We start from the raw sequence: 16713 nt of genomic DNA, 5'->3' as shown, positions 1-16713 counted from the left end.
ATCACACACGCCTTCCCTTTGGTGCTTCCCAGCTGGTGGCCAACAAAGCAGTCTGGCTGTGGGACAAAGCTGTGGAAGCAGGTGAGAGTAGCTGGGCCTTTTCTTCCCCTTGCCAGTCCCCTCTGCCTTTTTTTTGTTACCTTTCTGGGTGAGCATCTCCTGCTCTGATGGCAAAACGTCCCCACTTCCTCAACACTGGCAACTAGAGATAAACATCAGGCCAAGTCAGGCAACTCAGGTGTGAAATACATTTTAATAGAGTTTAGGGATCTGTAGTTTGTTGCTCAGCTGAGCAGGGACTGTCCAGAAGGTGAAGCAGACATCATGGGCAGAGAGGAGGATGAAGGAGTGCAAGAGAGAAGGGAACAGAGAGAGAAAGGTCACAAGAAGCAGATGAGAGCGTGGGTTTGTTTACGGATGTGCTTTAATCTATTGCCCCGCAGTACTGTGTGCTGAGCCACAGACTGACAGCACGCACACGCACACCCAGGGTGGGACAGCAGTGCACTTCAACACCAAGCTGCCGGCAAGCACAGCCCAACACAGCACAGCCCAACACGACACTGCCGGGGCGGAGGCGCAGCCCTGCCGCCGGGGCTCAGTGCAGACACACCGAGCCTGGGGCACGGGGACGCCGTAGGCCGGGACACGGACGCACACCTACACACATGCACAACGAGAACGAGCGCGGGCAGCGCCCGGCTGGACGCGGCAGTGCCCGAGCGCGGCGGCCGGCGCACGGACGGTCACCGCACATGCTTCGGCACCAGGGAACGCGCCGGGCACACGCTCCCGTGGTCTGGCATGCCAGCAGAGCGGCCCGGGCGTGACCCTGCACAAACAACAGAGACACACAATGCCTGGGTCCAGGAATGCTCATGACCCCACAGCAAGGGACGGGGCGTAGGCTGCTCTCTCATCCTTCACCTGGGTACATCTAGCCGGGGACACCTGAACTCGAGGGGTTTCAAGGTGAGAGGAAACCAGGTGACAGAGTGGGGAGAAAGAGCAAAAAAGGGAGCAGTGGAGGGAAAGGGGGGTTCAGAGTCTGTGAGGTGGGAAAGAGCAGCAGGATGGCTGTGCCCTGGGGACAACGTTCAAAGAACACTTGGGTTGCGAAAGTTGTGTCCGGCGAAGCGTGCTTCATCGCCAAGCTCTTCCTCAATCCTGCAGGAGAGAGACAGCACACATCAGGCCCTTGCAGTGAGGGAGCTTTGGAGGCACCAGGGTGCTCAAGAGGCAGCTCACTAGCAGGAAGCTGACATGTGCCTGAGAGCTCAGCTCCTGCCAGCTGCTGTGACTGCAGGGCTGCGCCCTCATGCCAAGGAGGAGGAAAGGAATCTGCCCCAGAGGCCTCCCAAGGACCCTACTGTCATCTCTGTGCCTTGTCTTTGTAATATTTCACCCACAAGCCCCATCCACCCTCAGGCTTTCAGCTTCTCCCACCCAATTGGTCACTCCCCTGTTCTCTCTTCTGCATTCCCACCCCTGGAGCCCCTTACCTCATGAGCTGGTTGTATTTAGCCAGGCGTTCAGACCTGCAGGGAGCACCCGTCTTTATCTGTAAAGCATTCCCCAAAGCAAACACTGTAAGACACTGTTATGACTTGTACCAGTTTCTCATGGCAGAGCAGGGGATTCTGACACCCCTTTGCTTTCCTCTGGGCCTGTGCACAGCCTGGGTTTCACCTACCTGCCCAGTGCACAGTCCTACAACCAGATCAGCAATGAAGGTGTCTTCGGTCTCCCCAGACCGGTGGCTCACCATCACACCCCATCCATTCTCCTGGGCCAACTTGCAGCTGCAAGGAGTGAGAAATGCAGTCAGTACCTCCTACTCCTACAACTACCACCTGCACGGGGCAAGATTCAGGCACACTCTGCTCCTACTCTCAGCATCCTACACTTTGGTAGAGACACAAGTCTGTTCACCCAGTGCACTGCATGACACCTGGCTGTGGTTCATCACCAATCCATTCACAGGACAACAAGGGCAGTGGGCTGGACTCACGCTTGGATGGCCTCTGTGACAGATCCAATCTGGTTGACTTTGAGCAGGAGGCAGTTGCAGGCTTTCTCTTCAACAGCCCGCTCGATGCGCTTGGGGTTTGTCACTGTCAGGTCATCTCCCACTATCTGAATCCCTACGTTGGCGGTGAACTTAGACCAGGCCTCCCAGTCATCCTGGTCAAAGGGATCCTCGATGGAGACCACTGAAAGGACAACCAAAGAGGTACGAGTCAAAGCTGCCTCCCTTTCCCACCCCTACAACACAGAGGGTTTGTGCCTGTTCGGTGTGCAGCACCGGCGCTGATTCCCTGGGGCCCCGCACAGCTGCTCACCTGGGTAATCCCGCACAAAGCTTTGGTAGAGGTCTCCCAGCTCATCTCCAGAAATGTAGCGGCTTGGGTCATCTGGGGACTTGAAGTCCAGGTCGTATTTGCCGTCACGGTAGAACTCGGAGGCTGCCACATCCATGCCGATGACGATCTTGTCCGTGTAGCCCGCCTTGTCAATAGCTTCCTTGAGCAGCTCCAGAGCTGAGGGGAGAACCACAGTCAGGAGAGTCAGCCCATGCAGAGAGATCTGCCTTTCAGTGGGAGCCTCCCTTGGGAAGGTCCCTAGAGCCACTGAGAGTCTGGTGGTGTGATGGAGAAGTAGGAGGAAGCCCAGAACACAACAGAAACATGCCAAGGAGCTGTAGGGGCTGTGTCCAAAGGGACAAGGAGGAATTAAAATGTGATTCCACAGCTCAAAGACAAGTTTGTGGAAAGCCTTGTAAAAGCCTGCACACGCATAAAAGGTTTGTATGGAGAGGCTGTGACAGATCAAGGCCACCCCAAGGAGAAGGAGCTTAGAAACATTCCCTAACACAGGAGGTCAATGACATTCAGGCATCATCTTTTGACTCAGTCCATGGAATGCTGTGAGCTGGGCATATGAACCCATAGCATTGCAGGCAGGGGTACCCCATCTCTGTAGGGCTCTCACCTTCGCTATTTTCCAGGATGTTAGGAGCAAAGCCTCCCTCATCACCCACATTGGTAGCATCTTTGCCATACTTCTCCTTGATGACGCTCTTGAGGTTGTGATAGACTTCGGCCCCGATGCGCATGGCATCGCGGAAGCTTTCAGCTCCCACAGGCAGGATCATGAACTCCTGCATGGCCAGTTTGTTGCCTGCGTGGGAACCTCCATTGATCACATTGAAAGCCTGGAAGAGTCCATAAGAGAGCCAGAGCTGAAGGAACTTGTTTTGGCACCCCTGAGAGGTGGCTCTCAGATGTGTCACCATGCCCGTACATGCCACATCCCACAGGGCAACGTAAGCACATCAGCTTCAACCATCCGACCAAAGACACATAAGCCTGGAATCTTCCCTTCAGCAGTGGCTCAAACCACACGGTTAGGGAGGATTTTCCCACCTGTTTCCCTCTCAGAGATCTCTGAGTTCTGTGTGTTTATCTATGCTCTGTTTATCTGCATGTGTTTATCAACAATGCTGTCAGTCTCTCTTCCAGGACCGTTCTTCTTGACCCTGAGAAAATTTTAGCATCCACAACTCCCTTTGTGAAGGAGTTTCTCAAGGCAGGTTCCCCCTGGAGTGAAGACCCATATGCCCTTGTTTTGAACTGTGCCCCAGAGGGTTCACATGCCCTCTGCTTCTTGTGCTGAGATCTTTAGACAGCCCCCCATCACAACCTCTCCTGTATCCTCCTTAGGCTTCTTGTTTCCCATTGAAACTTGACCTTGGTTTGCTTTCCTGACAACTGCAGTGCACTCAACTGATGTTTCAATCCCATATCCCTTCCTTATCTACCTCCCAACACCTCTGAAGTTTCTTTTGGAAACAACACTCATGGAGTTTCTGAAGATGGATGTCAAGGATGGAGGAGTCTTACTGGCACAGGAAGGATGAGGTCGGAATTGCCGGCCAGGTCAGCGATGTGCCGGTACAGGGGCACATCCTTCTCTGCAGCTCCCGCCTTGCACACGGCCAGTGAAACTCCCAGGATAGCATTGGCGCCAAACTTGGCTGTGGGCAAAGGAGGAGATTGACTTTTCAGGTGGCAACATCCTGCCCAGTGGGTGAGTGCCCTTGCCAGCCCAGCCTTGGGCTCATCACATCTTGGACAGTGCCCCCCACTCCAGCCCTGCAGCCTCCCATGCTCATAATTTCCCGGCCAAAAAGAGGGATGAATTACATTTGTTCTCTGTGCCGTCCATCTCAAGCATCAGATTGTCTATCTTCTCTTGATCCACAACAGAGAGGCCCTGCAAGAAAGAAACAGCTCCTGAGAAGGGGATGATTGGAAGAGCTGCTGGCTCTGGTGTGCAGGAGAGGAGGCGTTGATGGAGAAGCTGGGGGTAAAAGGACCTTTTCAGCTTGTGGGGGAACAGATACACACAAAGCTCTGGAAACTGGTGCCGTGGTATTTAGTCAGGTTAGGTAATCCTGATGGTGTTGTTGCAGTGCGGTGTGGCTGTACCCATGGTGGAGAGGGGGTCAGCAGCAGCCCAGGCAAGGCCACGCATTGCTGGGGACACAGGACGATGCCCCTGGGGGCTTGTCTAGCCTTTTGGCAGCTTCCAGGGAGCTTTGTGGTGCTGTGGTCACACAGAAGCTAGGCAGAACAACAGAACATGCTCAACCTCAAGCAAGCGAATGTAGACTGGATGGAGCCAACCCCAGGAGTGAGGTGGAGAGCAAGATTAGACCCAACACAGGCAGCCCTCCACCACGCTGGGTATTTTTCAGGGGCTGAGAGAACTGGGCTCTCGGCCAGAGCCAGCCACAGGCTACATGGTGTGTAATGTGTGGCTTTGGCTCAGCTCTCCTCAAAGCAGGCTCCAGGTCTTCAGGTGTAAACAGGCTGCAGATGTGACACCACTGCTCTGCAAGCTGTGCCAGACCCTGCACGGTACAGCCATTGCTCATCACACCAGGATGAGGCCACAGACATGTGGATGTGATTCAGTGCTTGAGGGGGAGCACAGCCGAAAGAGGGAGTGAGCTCTACAGGGAGCACCGAGGGGACTAGTTAGGCTGCACAGATGCTGCGGTGGACCAGGAAGAGTAAATCCTTTCCTCCCAGAGAAAAGATTGCTGTGGACACACACAGGCATGGAGGGCAGGAGGGGTGTGCCCAGGTTCACAGAGAGCATCGCTATGTCTGTTAACCCAGTGAGATGAAGAGAGGCAGAGACAGAGATCAGGGGACAGAGACAGACCAGAGTAAGCGCTGGACAAGGGAGAACAAACAGAAATCCTTACAGAGCCCACGAGAGCTGGGGCGACAGTGCTGTTGATATGATCCACGGCCTGCAGGACCCCTAAAGAAGGGAAGAGGCAGAGAAAGAAAGAGAGAGAGAGAGAGAGAGAGTGAGGCAGAGAGAAGAGTGGAAAGAGGGAGGGAGAGGACCAATAGAGAGCCTGAGAGAGGGAGACAGCAAGGGAAGATCGAGGCCTGATCTTTCACTTTACGCTAGGTCTGTGCCTCTGTGGTCCCCCTGAGGGCAGTGGGACACATCTGTGTCACACCAGTGGGTGGGCAGTACCCTCCAGCAGAGCCCCACACACAGGCAGCCCCGAGGATGAGCTGTGGAGCAGACATCTCCCCACCTTTTCCAAGGAAGCGCGACTTGTCATTGTCTCGCAGCTCCAGCGCTTCGTAGATACCAGTGGACGCTCCACTGGGGACGGCTGCTCGAAACATGCCTGGGAAACAGCAAAACAGGGGTGTGAGACAAGCAGAGGGTGAAGAGGACAAACCCTCATGCACCTGCTTCTGCCCTGCTTTCATAGGAAAGGATGCAGCAGCTGCTTGTGCAAATGGATGGCCTCCCTGGCTGGCTGCTTGTGGCTGGTCTCCCTAGAGGTGGAGCACCTCAGTGGCAGAAATAAATGGCACCCAGGACTTCCAGGCTGAGGAACTTGGATGTCAAGCACCCAGAGATTCACACTGATCCCAGAACTGTGTGTGATGGGTGGAAGTTCCTCCTAGTTCGAGAAGCAGCCTGACTCACAGCCACCCTCAGCTTCCTCCCCCTCAGACTGAAGTTTCTGCCTCACTGAAGAAGGAAGACGATGGTTACATGCCTGCTCTGGCCTCTCACTGCTCCTCACCCCTCAGCCCAAGTTTTGGGCCCTGTGCAAATGCAGCTCCTCCAGCTGAGCCCCGTGCATGGACATAGCAGCACAGAGATCTCAGGAACAAAGTTTTACCCCTGCCATGAGCATGGCCAAGGATGTGCTACCAAACATCTACTGTGCCCCAGGACTAAAAGCACAGCTGCAGCAGGGGTACGATAAGAAGGTGCAGACATCTCTGATAAAAAGACCTTCTGTCCCTGCTGTGGGCAGGCACGTGGTTCAGGTCACATGCAGGACAGCCAGCTGTCTTGATTTGCCTGGCACATGTGCAGAGTTGCTGAGCACAGGCAGAGTTTTGGTCTCTGCCTCTTCCCCTGACTTTTTTTCTGCTGGGGTTCACCCATGAGGACCCTCCATGCTCTTGGTGTGCCAGGTTGCTGCACAGCACCAGCTCTGCCGGGATGGGCAGGGCTTGCCCTCCGTCTCTTATCTCACCCACATACCTTTGTGTGTGTAGAGGTCCACCTCAACGGTGGGGTTCCCACGGGAGTCCAGGATCTCACGGGCATGGATCCTCTCGACTGCCATGGTGAGTCTGTGGAGAGCAGAGAACAGGATATGTTCAGCTCTGAGAGGCTCCAGGATGTGGTGCTCACCCCTTCTATGTCTAGACTGACAGAGAGAAGGGAATTCAAGGAAAAGTGACCTTAGAAATTTGGGCTAAAACTATTTGCCCCAGGAAATGTAGAAATTCACCCAGACTACAGGAATCTACAAGCATTTTTCCAGGAACTGGCTAGCAATTTGAATTTACTCTGTCCCCCTGCTGCAGCTGACAAACTAGGAGCACTCTGCCTCTCCCTGCATCACAGCACAGCGCCTGACACAAGCCTGGATGGCAGGGATGGGGAGGCAGCAGAGAGGGAGGGATCAGCTGGCACAGAGGGGAGGTGCCCCCGGCTCGGCTCTGGTGTCAAGGACGGGGCAGCAGCTCCTGGCACCTCCTGTCCCCTTGCCGGGAGGCGAGGACAGCGCCTGCCAGCCAGACAGCAAGCGGCTGCTGTGTCCCTGTGCAGGAATGGGAGCCAGCCGAGCGTGATGGGCAGGGCAGGGGACAGCCAGCCAGGGGGGACCCCCAGCCCCTGTCCAGCCCAGGGCAGGGGAGCCATCTCAGACTGGCTGTCCCAGACCCCCGCCCGGCTGTCCCAGACCCCAGCCCTTTCTCCCCAGCCAAGTGCCTGCTCAGCATCCCTGTGTCCCCGTGAGCTGCGGGGTCAGACTGTGCCAAGGCAGCAGGAGCATGGAGCCTGGCAGCCTGAGGAGCCATCTTGCAGAAGGCCACGGCGCCTCAGACATGGCAAAGAGGGCTCTGAAGGGAGGGGGCACCTGGGCCAGCTGCCAACCCTTCACTCTGCTCCTGAGGCAGGGAAGCAGATGAGACTGGGCTGGATCTCTGTTGGGTGGGGGAAGGGGGGGCTGAGGAAGCCTAGCATTTTGGGGCACCTGGTTAAACCTGAAGTAGAAGAGATGCTGGTGGCATGTAATGATGGCTGTTTGAAAGAGCTTCTCTTGCTGCAGTTTGCTCTCCAGGGGCTCCAAATCAGCTCCTCATGCCACTTTCTCTTTCCCCTGGCTGTGGGGCTGTGCTATGCTGGGGCGCTGCAATGAGGCTCGTGTCCTCCCCTGGCTCCCACAGATGATTCCCTCAGCCCTGAGCAGGGTTGGCAGAGGCCAGAGTAGCCAAAGAGCCCCAGTCAGGATGTCACCATGGCGTGTGAGCAGGGGTACAGCCAGCACAGGGCCTCAGCACCAGGACAGGGAAAAATGAGCTTGAACCAGCACATCCCAGCACCAAGGGGAGCTGAGAAGCAGGATGGGGAAGCCGGAGCCAGCTCCTGACGCCACCACCCCAGGTGGTGGAAATCACAAGGGTGAGGAAATCGTGCTGCTGCTCTGAAGTTTCAGCCAGAGCTTCTCGTGTGGGGAGTCACAGTCAGCGACTCCAGGGCTCTCTGGAGCCTGCACAGGGCCCTCCACCATGTCCATCTGGGCTGGGATCCCCCATCAGCCGCTTTGGCAGTGCTCCTCACGCCATCTGGCACACGCCACAGGAACTTCCTCCAGAGTGGTGCCGGCGCAGCCAGCCGTGAGCTTCCTTTGCAGCAGTGTCCTGGCCGTGCCTCCACAGCCTCCACGGGGTACAGAGGGACAGGACCCCACTTAAAGTCATCTTTGACAGCACACCCGTGCCAGATGCTGTGGCTCTCTCCTTATCTGGTCACGTAGCCCCTGGTCACATCCCTGTGGCCACATCCATCTGCCCCTCTTGGAGCCAGATCCAAGGAAGCCAAATGACAAGCCCAAATCCAGCCTTGCCTGCCCCACCCCATCACCTACATGATCTTCTCTCCCTTGTAGTCTTTTAAAGCCTTTTCTCCACTTGTGTTGCTGCCCCGTGTCCCCTGCATTTGCTCCCTTTTGAACAGAACCACCCTGAAATCCTTGATATCAGCTGCACTGGCCTGAAAGGAGGTCAGAGGCGGATAAGCTGGGATAAGAGATTGGGATGGAGCCATAGCTGGGAAGCCACAGACCACATCCAGGAAGAGAGAGGAGGCTGTGCAGCCCCCGTGAAAAGGGGCTGGGCAGCGTACGCTGGGAGGCTGGTGCTGCTGCAATGCCTTCCTGTGGAGCTGACGCTGGCAGCAATTCCCTGTTCCTGACGGGCCAGCACGGTGGAGACCTTTCCCCCAAGGCACCGCCACCAGTCCCGTGTGCGACTGCGATTCCCCCGGGCTGGGCACTGCTCCCAGGAAGCCCGCACTGCTGCAGTGTCGTGACTGATGCAGCTATTGCTTGCCTGACTGTCACCTCCTCTCCCTGCTCTCCCCCTCCCCTGTGGTGTGGGGCTGTGCAAATAGGAAAACATCCCCTCTTCTCCCTCCCTCCCCTCTCCCTGAGCGCCCGTGTTTATGTCAACACCTCGGGAGACTGGAGGGGGGGGCGGCTGGTCCGCTCTGGGGATGAATCCTTTCCCCAGCCGTGCCCAGACTGAGCGCTGCCTTCTCCCCACTACCACCCTTCCCCCGGGGAAAGCTCCATCCCGCAGCACCTCCCGACAGTGCCCTTGGGAGCAGCACCTATCCTCGTTGGTTGCCCCCCCACGCCTGCAATTCCCTGCGTTCACGTCTGAAATGATGATTGCCGGGAGGGGAAAGGGGGGGGGCTTGGGAAGAAGGGAGTACCTGAAATGAAAATATGAAAGAAAAGTCAGAAGAATGGGGGTGAGGAGACGAGGTGGGAGGAGCAGGGGGAGGAAGTGAGGGTTGTTGAGTTGTTAATGCCGCTCACCGTGGTCCTTCTCCGCAGGGACCCCAAAGTGCGTGTGGGGTTTGGAGGGCACAAGGTGGGCAGCAGAAACATGCACGCAGGGAGAGGTGTGCTGGCCGGGGGGAGACACTTACCTTCCTAGGGCAGGGGTGGACGAAAAATTGAGAAAGTGCTGGTAGAAAGGAGAGAGGACGAAGCTGAGGAGGGATGCAGGACCTCAAGGGGAGATGATGTGTCCTCTAAGCCAACGGTGGCGGCAGCAGCAGGATGGAGACGCCCCTGATAGGGCCGGGACAGCAGCATGTGACCCAGAGCGGCGATGAGTCAGGATTTAGCAAAGCTTTGCAAACAGCACGTAGGGGATGGAGAGACAGAGAGAGGCAGGCAGCAAGGGATAGACGTAGACAGATGAGGGTGAGAGAGCCAGGGAATAGGAGTGGGTGTGCAGGATAAACAATTCCAGTCACTCCAGGCTCATTAATTATTTTTATTCAAATCAGAAAATCTTGCAGGGTTTTTGGGAATCAAACTGAACCACAGGACCTGTAACTCTCCCCTTTCCCCTCTCAGGCCTACTGAGAATAGAACACAGTGCAGTGACTGCAAAAACACTGCAGTGCCTCAGGGCAGCTTCCAGGACCACAGTGGGTAGCACTCCTCTTTTCTCCAGGGGTAAAATGAGGTGAAGCTGGTACCTACAGCTCTCACTTTCTCAGCCTCACAAACGGGGAAAGGCATCACTGCATCTTGACAGCCTCTGGGAACAGGTGTTAAAAACGGGTCACTCAGGCACTGTATCCTCAAGAGATTCTTGCATTTCCTGAAGAAGGGAGGAGGGAGAAGTTAATGACTCCATGCCCAATGTCTCTTCCCCATTCACTGCTCTCTTTTGCTAGTGGGGTCAGGAATGGCAGCAGGGCAGCATGCTGGCCACCACAACCAGGTTGCAACGCCTGGCCTCTTTTTCAGGCTCTTGTGCTCTTAAGATTGACATCCCTCACCCTTCTCCTCATGTAATATAGTGGAGGAGAGGCTTTATCAGCATGCTTGGTCCTTTTTCTTTCTCTTCACCTCCTTCTAGTCCCTGCACTGCGTTGTTCTCACCTTTTCTTTTTCCTTCCTTGTCTGACGGATTTTCTCGGCCTCTTCCTGCTCCTCTTCCTCAACTGTTTCCTTGTCGAGGCGTTGCAGCTGTGGCAGCCGGGACAGGACCTGCAGCCGGTAATCGGGTTCTTGGGCACACGGATTGTCCATCAGCACCAGGGCCTGCAGCATGGGCAGGACCTGCAGTTTTCCAACCTCCTGAAAGCTTTTGATCCCATTGTTCCTGAAGAAAAGGAAGCACAGAGAGCAGGGAAAGGAGACCCGTGCAATTAGTGAAATCCCTTTGGAACAGTAAGTGGACATGACAGAAAAAGCAAAATTTAGCAGTATGAGGTACCATAGGCCTTAGACCACAGATCTGTCACCTAAGATCCAGATCTGTCTACAGCTCCCCAGACTGAGGCACAAAAAGGACATCTCCTCTGGATTCCTCTGTGCTCAGCCAGCCACCACCACCATGGCCCCGCATGGCAAACACTGATAGCTAAAGGGCATTTGCAGGCAGAACACAGAGAACAGGCTTTGAGGGACCCAACTGACTTATGGCAAGGAATGAAAAGCCTGAGGTGGGGTATGAGAATGACTGGAGAGGCTGATATTTTCTAAGAAGCAGGAAAAGCCCTGGCTGTTACAGCCTAGACAGCTACAGAACACAAGTTAAGGATGGTAAATATCAACCCATCCCTCCCAGGTCTTCAGCTTCCAACAAATCCCTTAGAAAATCCCAAAGAGCTAAATGGGAGTGCAGTCTGATGAAGGGATCTCTGGTCCCAACACAGAGCAGGGAGGACCCACCGTAGGTTGAGGTACTGCAGGCACCTCATGCTAGCAGAGAATCCATCCAGGGCCTCAAGCTTGTTGTCACGCAGGTGCAGAGTCTCCAGCTGCTCAAACTCCTCAAGGCCTTCAAGGCTGCAAATGGTGTTCTTGGCCTGAGCACCAGGGAGGCAGGAAGAGAGAAGGAAAATGGGGACACACAGGAGAGGGAGCAGCAGTTATTTCTGGCCTTTAAATCTCTATCTATCCTTCAGACTGCCTACCACTCATAACACAGCCTTGTCTGAAGCTTAAACAGGCAACTCAGGGTCTTGGCCAAGTGGGTTCTCAGGATTCAGATTCAAGGACCAAAAGTTTGCTGAAAAAGTGTTTCCTGAAGCATCGCTTGGTGTCTGAGACAAAACCACCTCATGTGAACGCTCCACTGCCAGCACAGCACCCCTTCCCATGGCTGTGCCAAATCTGAGCCTCAGAAAGCAACAGCGTGGAGGGAAAAGCACACCTGAGCCTAAAATTAATGTGTTTAAAGGATGAGTAACCAGTCCCTCTCAGTCACACAGTCCATGTAGTCCAGGCACCTTCCAGTAGCTGCTTTTCTTGTGGGGAAAATCTATGACCAAGAAGTCCCTTCACAGAATTCACAGAATGACTAGGTTGGAAGAGACTTTAAAGATCATCGAGTCCAACCCATGCCCTAACATCTCAACTAAACCATGGCACTGAGTGCCACATCCAGTCTTAACACATCCAGGAATGGTGACTCCACCACCTCCTTGGGCAGGAGACCGTTCCAGAACTTTATCACCCTTTCTGTAAAAAACTCCTTCCTAATATCCAACCTAAATTTCCCTTGTCACTGCTTAAGCCTGTGTCCCCTCATTCTGTCAGTTGCTGTCTGGAGAAAGAGACCGACCCCCGCCTGACTACAACCACCTTTCAGAAGTTGTAGAGAGTGATAAGGTCACCTCCGAGTCTCCTTTTCTCCAGGCTAAACACCCCCGGCTCCCTCAGTCGTTCCTCACAGGGTTTGTGCTCCCAGCCCCTCACCAGCCTTGTTGCCTCCTCTGGACACACTCAACCATCCCAATGTCCTTCCTAAACTGAGGGCCAAGAACTGGACACAGCACTTCTACTCTTCTGGGCTGTATCTTACTTCAGGAAAAATTCAAAAATTCCCCATCACTGAATTTCATTCACTTCACTGGGATGTGGATTAACGAAGCAGGGAAATATGGAAGCTCTGAATTTCAGGTACTGGTTTCACAGCAGGATTTCGGCTGGAAAAGACCACTAGAGGTCTCCTGCCCAAGCGGAGGCTCCCCGCAGTGCCAGCACCTACGCTCTGCTCTGTCGGGCTGCTCATCGCCTTGTGCGGCCAAGTTTGGAGCATCCCGGGTAATTATTGTCTCCCTGCCACGTTCTCCAGCCTGGAGCTGAGCAGGGCTTTCCTTGCCGACGTGGCTCGGGGCTGCAGTCGCTAAGGATGCTGAGACCTGAATGGAAAACGGGGTAAGAGGTGCTGTTGTGCTTCCTCTTCCTCATAGGTACCCAAGCAATGACCTGGGCAATACCTGAGCCTGAAAAAGGGGCACAGGCTGAACTGGTGGGACAGGAGAACCTTTTAGGGCTGAGTCATTCAGGATGAGGACATTTTGTAGAAAAGGAGGGTTTTCATAGAAACTGGACAAAGAAGAATCTGGACCAGCTGGGCCAAGTAAAAGGAGTAACATCAGGACAAAAAGAGGAAAGTTGGATATTTAGTGAAGGCCACATAAGCAGATTTATCAGTCAGGAAGGATTAGGACATTGTACCTCAGAGAAAAGTGTGGGCTGGTGTGGCTGGGGAGCTCACTGATCATTGGTTTACAAAAGGAATAGTAACCTCCCAACATTCTCACTTTATTCATCACTTCAGTGTGAATTGTTTACCAGCTCTAGCCTTGCAAGCACTAGCAGGACAATGCAGAATGAATATTTTTCAGAGTTGTTCCACTTTTCTCCCCTAAATCAAACAACATTCTGTTTGACACACCATTACCTTCCCTTGGATACCAGTTCTTCACCCAGATGTGATGCCACTGTTTCTTATGGAAAGTTACCATATCTTGCCCATGATTTCCTCTCCCCTTCCTGCACACTCCACCTTTTTCACGTTAGCTTTGCCACCACTGCTGCACCATGAGCAGGAGCTAACACAGCCCTACTGTGACCCTCAAAAATGATGCATGGCACACAGCTAGCTTGTAGTCTTCCTAGCACATACCACTTTTTACATATGAAATTTCATCTGTGGCTATGTCATACATTAACCAAATGTGGTTCGATTCCTTAAACTGAACCCTTTGTCTTGAACCCTGTCCTTGAGGAATCAGCTGCACTTACCCAAGGCTGAAATAACTCCAAAGTCGTTACACAGAAACCAAAGCATTACTGGGGCAGATTTCCCTGCAAAATTATTTAATGGGCAGGTAGACATGGGAGAGAAATTCAAGCCCCACAGATTCCTGTGAGTCAGTTGTTCTAGTTTTAACAATCACCCCTTGCAACTTTCCTGTTTCACATGGGCAGCTCAGAAACCTCTCAGTCATGCCAGGAACCTTCCCTCAGCAGATCTGCTCTGTTTGCTTCCCTGCAATAACTCACTAAAGCTTTGAAATTCTGTATTGTATGTAGTGACTGATCCACTTCATCCATTCTTGGAGCAACTCCAGTCATAAAATCCCAGCTTCCCATCAGAAAATTTCAGGCAATCTCAGCAAGCAATCTCCTCAGTGTTTTCTGCCAGGGAATCTTGATGAAAAGAAGCCACATCGTTTTTCAAAGCCTTTATCATATTTAATTGCTTTTCAAGAGGTAGTGACTCAGGACATCTGTTTAGTCTTTGCAAGCTGTAGCACAGTGTGATCCATGGGGCTAAGCCATACATACTTTCTTCACTTGCATCTCTAGGAGTAAATGCTTCCTTGAAGTAATTGTTTATGATATTAAGAAACTGCTTCTCCTATCTCAGTTTCACTGCAATATTGAATCAATTTCTTTTTTGGCAGCTGTAGGTGTGAATCACATAATTGTGCTGGCTTTAAACCAGTGTTTGATTAGGCCCATCAGAGAGGAGGAAGAGGCATCGCCTCCCTTTGTCACCCAAAGAGCAAAGCTTTTGCTCTCCAGTGGTCCCAGGGCACACAGAAAACAAAGTTTGCCCACCACTGCCTGAAGGGAAAGCTGCCCTCCTGCAGTGAGGGAAGAACCTGATGCACTCAACATGTACTCCTCTGAGATTCCTGGTTCATGGGCACTCCCTTTGTGCTCTCTGGGCTGCAGGTGCTAGGATCTGCAGCAGCTCTGTCCCACTCCCCGGGCTGGCTGATCCCTTACCAGATAGAGCTTCTTGAGCTTGGAAACACCGAGCCCTGCTGTGGTGTTTATCTTGTTTCCTCGCAGCTCCAGGACTTGCAGGCTGAACAAATGGTCGTGACTCAGGCCCAGCACTGTCTCGATTTTATTTTCTGAGTGCCAGAGGAAGAAGAAACAAGAAAGTTAATCCCACCTTTCCAAGAGAGTGTCCCCACAAGACAGGTAGCCTGTATCACCTTTCAGGCTGAGGTTGGTTAGGAGGGGGTGAGTAATGCCCTCAAAATCCATTATGTGGTTGCGATCAAAGCTGAGGACTTGGAGGTAGGGCAGCTCCTGCATGCTGGCACTGGTGAGCAGATTCCTATCCACCTTCAGCCAAAGAAGCTGGGTTAGGCTGCTCAGGGGGGCCAAATCTTTCAGCTTGTTCTTTGACAAATCCACATACCGCAGGTGAATGAAACGTTCGATGAGGCTGATGTCTGTCAGGCCCCTGAGGGAGAGTGATTGTGAATAAAATATCTCTCATATTTCCCCACTACCATCTTTTGGGTTGCTCCTTGCCACTACTGGTGGGAGGACAACCACCTCTTCTACTTCCCTGCTGTCCTAGAAAGCCCTGCTGAGAAAAGGAAGAAAAAGGCAGGTGATAGGGACAGGCCTGTATGCATAGACCAATGGTAAGATTGGACCTGCTTTCCTGGCAGAGGGAGTACTTATTCCCACTGAATTCTATCTGTCAGGACAGGGCACAATCAGAGCAAAGGGTAAATTTTGGGGAGGGGTCTGTGAGACAATAGTGTCAGCACAAAGGACTGTGTGGAAGGACTTTTCTAGTGGAAAAAATAGTGGTTGAGATAGCCTATGAGGCTGCTGAAATAAACAGTCTTAATGGGGCCTTAGTTAGGTGGCTCTGGTGGGGAGGCTGAGGCTCCAAACTGTCCCAAGGCTATCGTGGCACTGTGTACTTACAGGTGCCTGCCTTAAAGGTTAGCAGTTATGAGAACAGATATCAATGGATATTTCTCAAAGTGCCTGTAGGGAGGTCACTCTGTTCAGGCCCCCCTAGGAGAGCACAGTCTGAGCAGGCTGCCCTCAGCCTTGGGGGACACTGATGTTCCCAGCGGTGTGTCTGGCGTGCTGGAGGCAGTGCCCAGCCAGGGCTGAGGATGGACAGGCTGTGCTGAGGCACGGACTGGAATCCCGGTGGCTGGAGAGCAGGGCCTGGATATGCTCCTTCCCTGCACGGCCGGTCACCAGTGCGGCACAGCGGCTCCATGGCCATGGAATAAGGGGATTCTGCCGCGTCCGGCATTGCTCACTCACTTGGCTTTGGCTTCAAACTTCACATAGGCGTGGGCCAGCCCGTTGCCGGTCTTACTGAGGAGAGAGAGGCCCTCCTTGAGGTGTTCCTCCGTCAGGGGACAGGGAGGCGGCTCCTGGGAGAGAAGGAGAGAGCGCAAGGCCAGCGCTGGCCCAGCCACACCCGGGCGGTGCTGAGGGCCTCCTCCTCACCTCATCTTCCTTCTCCTCTTCCTCCTCCTTCTCCTCTTCCTCCTCCTTCTCCTCCCCCTCTTCCTTCTCCTCCTCGTCCTCCATCCTCCCGGGGCAGGCCGCTCTTGCCGCCTCCCGCGGCGGCCGCTCGCCGAGGCCCGGCCGCTGCCATGGGAACGGGGGCGGGCCCGCCGCTGTCCCCGGCGCCGCCCCCGGGGCTCGGAAAGCTCCGGGAGCGTCCCGCCCTCACCTCAGGCGCTTTGCGATCCCACTCCACCTTCCCGTGTGGGTGACATCTGCAGCTGTTAGCGTATGCAGAGAACCGAAAGATTCTTTTCGGTGGGAAGGCACCTCTGTGCGCGCCCCAGCTCAAAACGGGACGGGTTCAAAGTCGGGCAGGGCTGCATAGGGTGGTGGGCGCTGGGACGGTGAATGGCTAAATAATTTACCCTCTAGTAAATATTTAATTAACATGTTGAGCAGAATTAGCCTTGGGCTCTGCATGAAGCCTCCCCGAATATGAGCATGTGGATGCCAGGAAGGAGTTTTTGGGGTGCACTGCT

At 54.0% G+C, this 16713-nt stretch overlaps 2 protein-coding genes across 3 annotated transcripts; both read right to left on the bottom strand.

The window, feature by feature from the left end:
* Positions 1-234: 234 nt before the first annotated feature.
* On the bottom strand, positions 235-9704 carry ENO2 (enolase 2). Of its 2 annotated transcripts, XM_059838223.1 has the most exons (12): positions 9559-9704; positions 6598-6689; positions 5624-5719; positions 5276-5334; positions 4206-4275; positions 3903-4036; positions 2992-3214; positions 2343-2540; positions 2012-2213; positions 1694-1802; positions 1503-1561; positions 235-1167 (listed from the first exon to the last, which is right to left on the bottom strand). In XM_059838223.1, the coding sequence occupies exons 2-12, from the start codon at positions 6680-6682 to the stop codon at positions 1098-1100; spliced, it is 1305 nt and encodes a 434-aa protein (XP_059694206.1). In that variant the 5' UTR covers positions 6683-6689; positions 9559-9704; the 3' UTR covers positions 235-1097. The 2 variants fall into 2 exon arrangements, with proteins under 2 accessions (XP_059694206.1, XP_059694207.1); XM_059838224.1 differs by lacking the exon at positions 5276-5334.
* Positions 9705-9891: 187 nt separating this feature from the next.
* On the bottom strand, positions 9892-16327 carry LRRC23 (leucine rich repeat containing 23). The gene is given in 6 exon segments (XM_059838222.1): positions 9892-10244; positions 10529-10751; positions 11324-11460; positions 14681-15149; positions 15983-16095; positions 16172-16327. Coding segments are annotated over 6 exon segments (1065 nt in total). The 5' UTR covers positions 16256-16327; the 3' UTR covers positions 9892-10205.
* Between the last annotated feature and the right edge of the window lie 386 nt (positions 16328-16713).

Source organism: Haemorhous mexicanus, chromosome 2, assembly GCF_027477595.1.
Source record: "Haemorhous mexicanus isolate bHaeMex1 chromosome 2, bHaeMex1.pri, whole genome shotgun sequence".
NCBI lineage: Eukaryota > Metazoa > Chordata > Aves > Passeriformes > Fringillidae > Haemorhous > Haemorhous mexicanus.
This window is presented reverse-complemented; position numbering and strand designations above follow the sequence as displayed.

What these genes read in the sequence shown, in the direction of transcription:
- ENO2 (XM_059838223.1), bottom strand. Translation starts at nt 6,682, where the DNA reads ATGGCAGTCGAGAGGATCCATGCCCGTGAGATCCTGGACTCCCGTGGG. An exon ending in GGACGGCACAGAGAACAAAT is followed by an intron (nt 4,037 to 4,205) that starts GTAATTCATCCC and finishes CTTTGCCCACAG; the next exon opens with CCAAGTTTGGCGCCAATGCT. An exon ending in CTTTGTGCGGGATTACCCAG is followed by an intron (nt 2,214 to 2,342) that starts GTGAGCAGCTGT and finishes TTGTCCTTTCAG; the next exon opens with TGGTCTCCATCGAGGATCCC.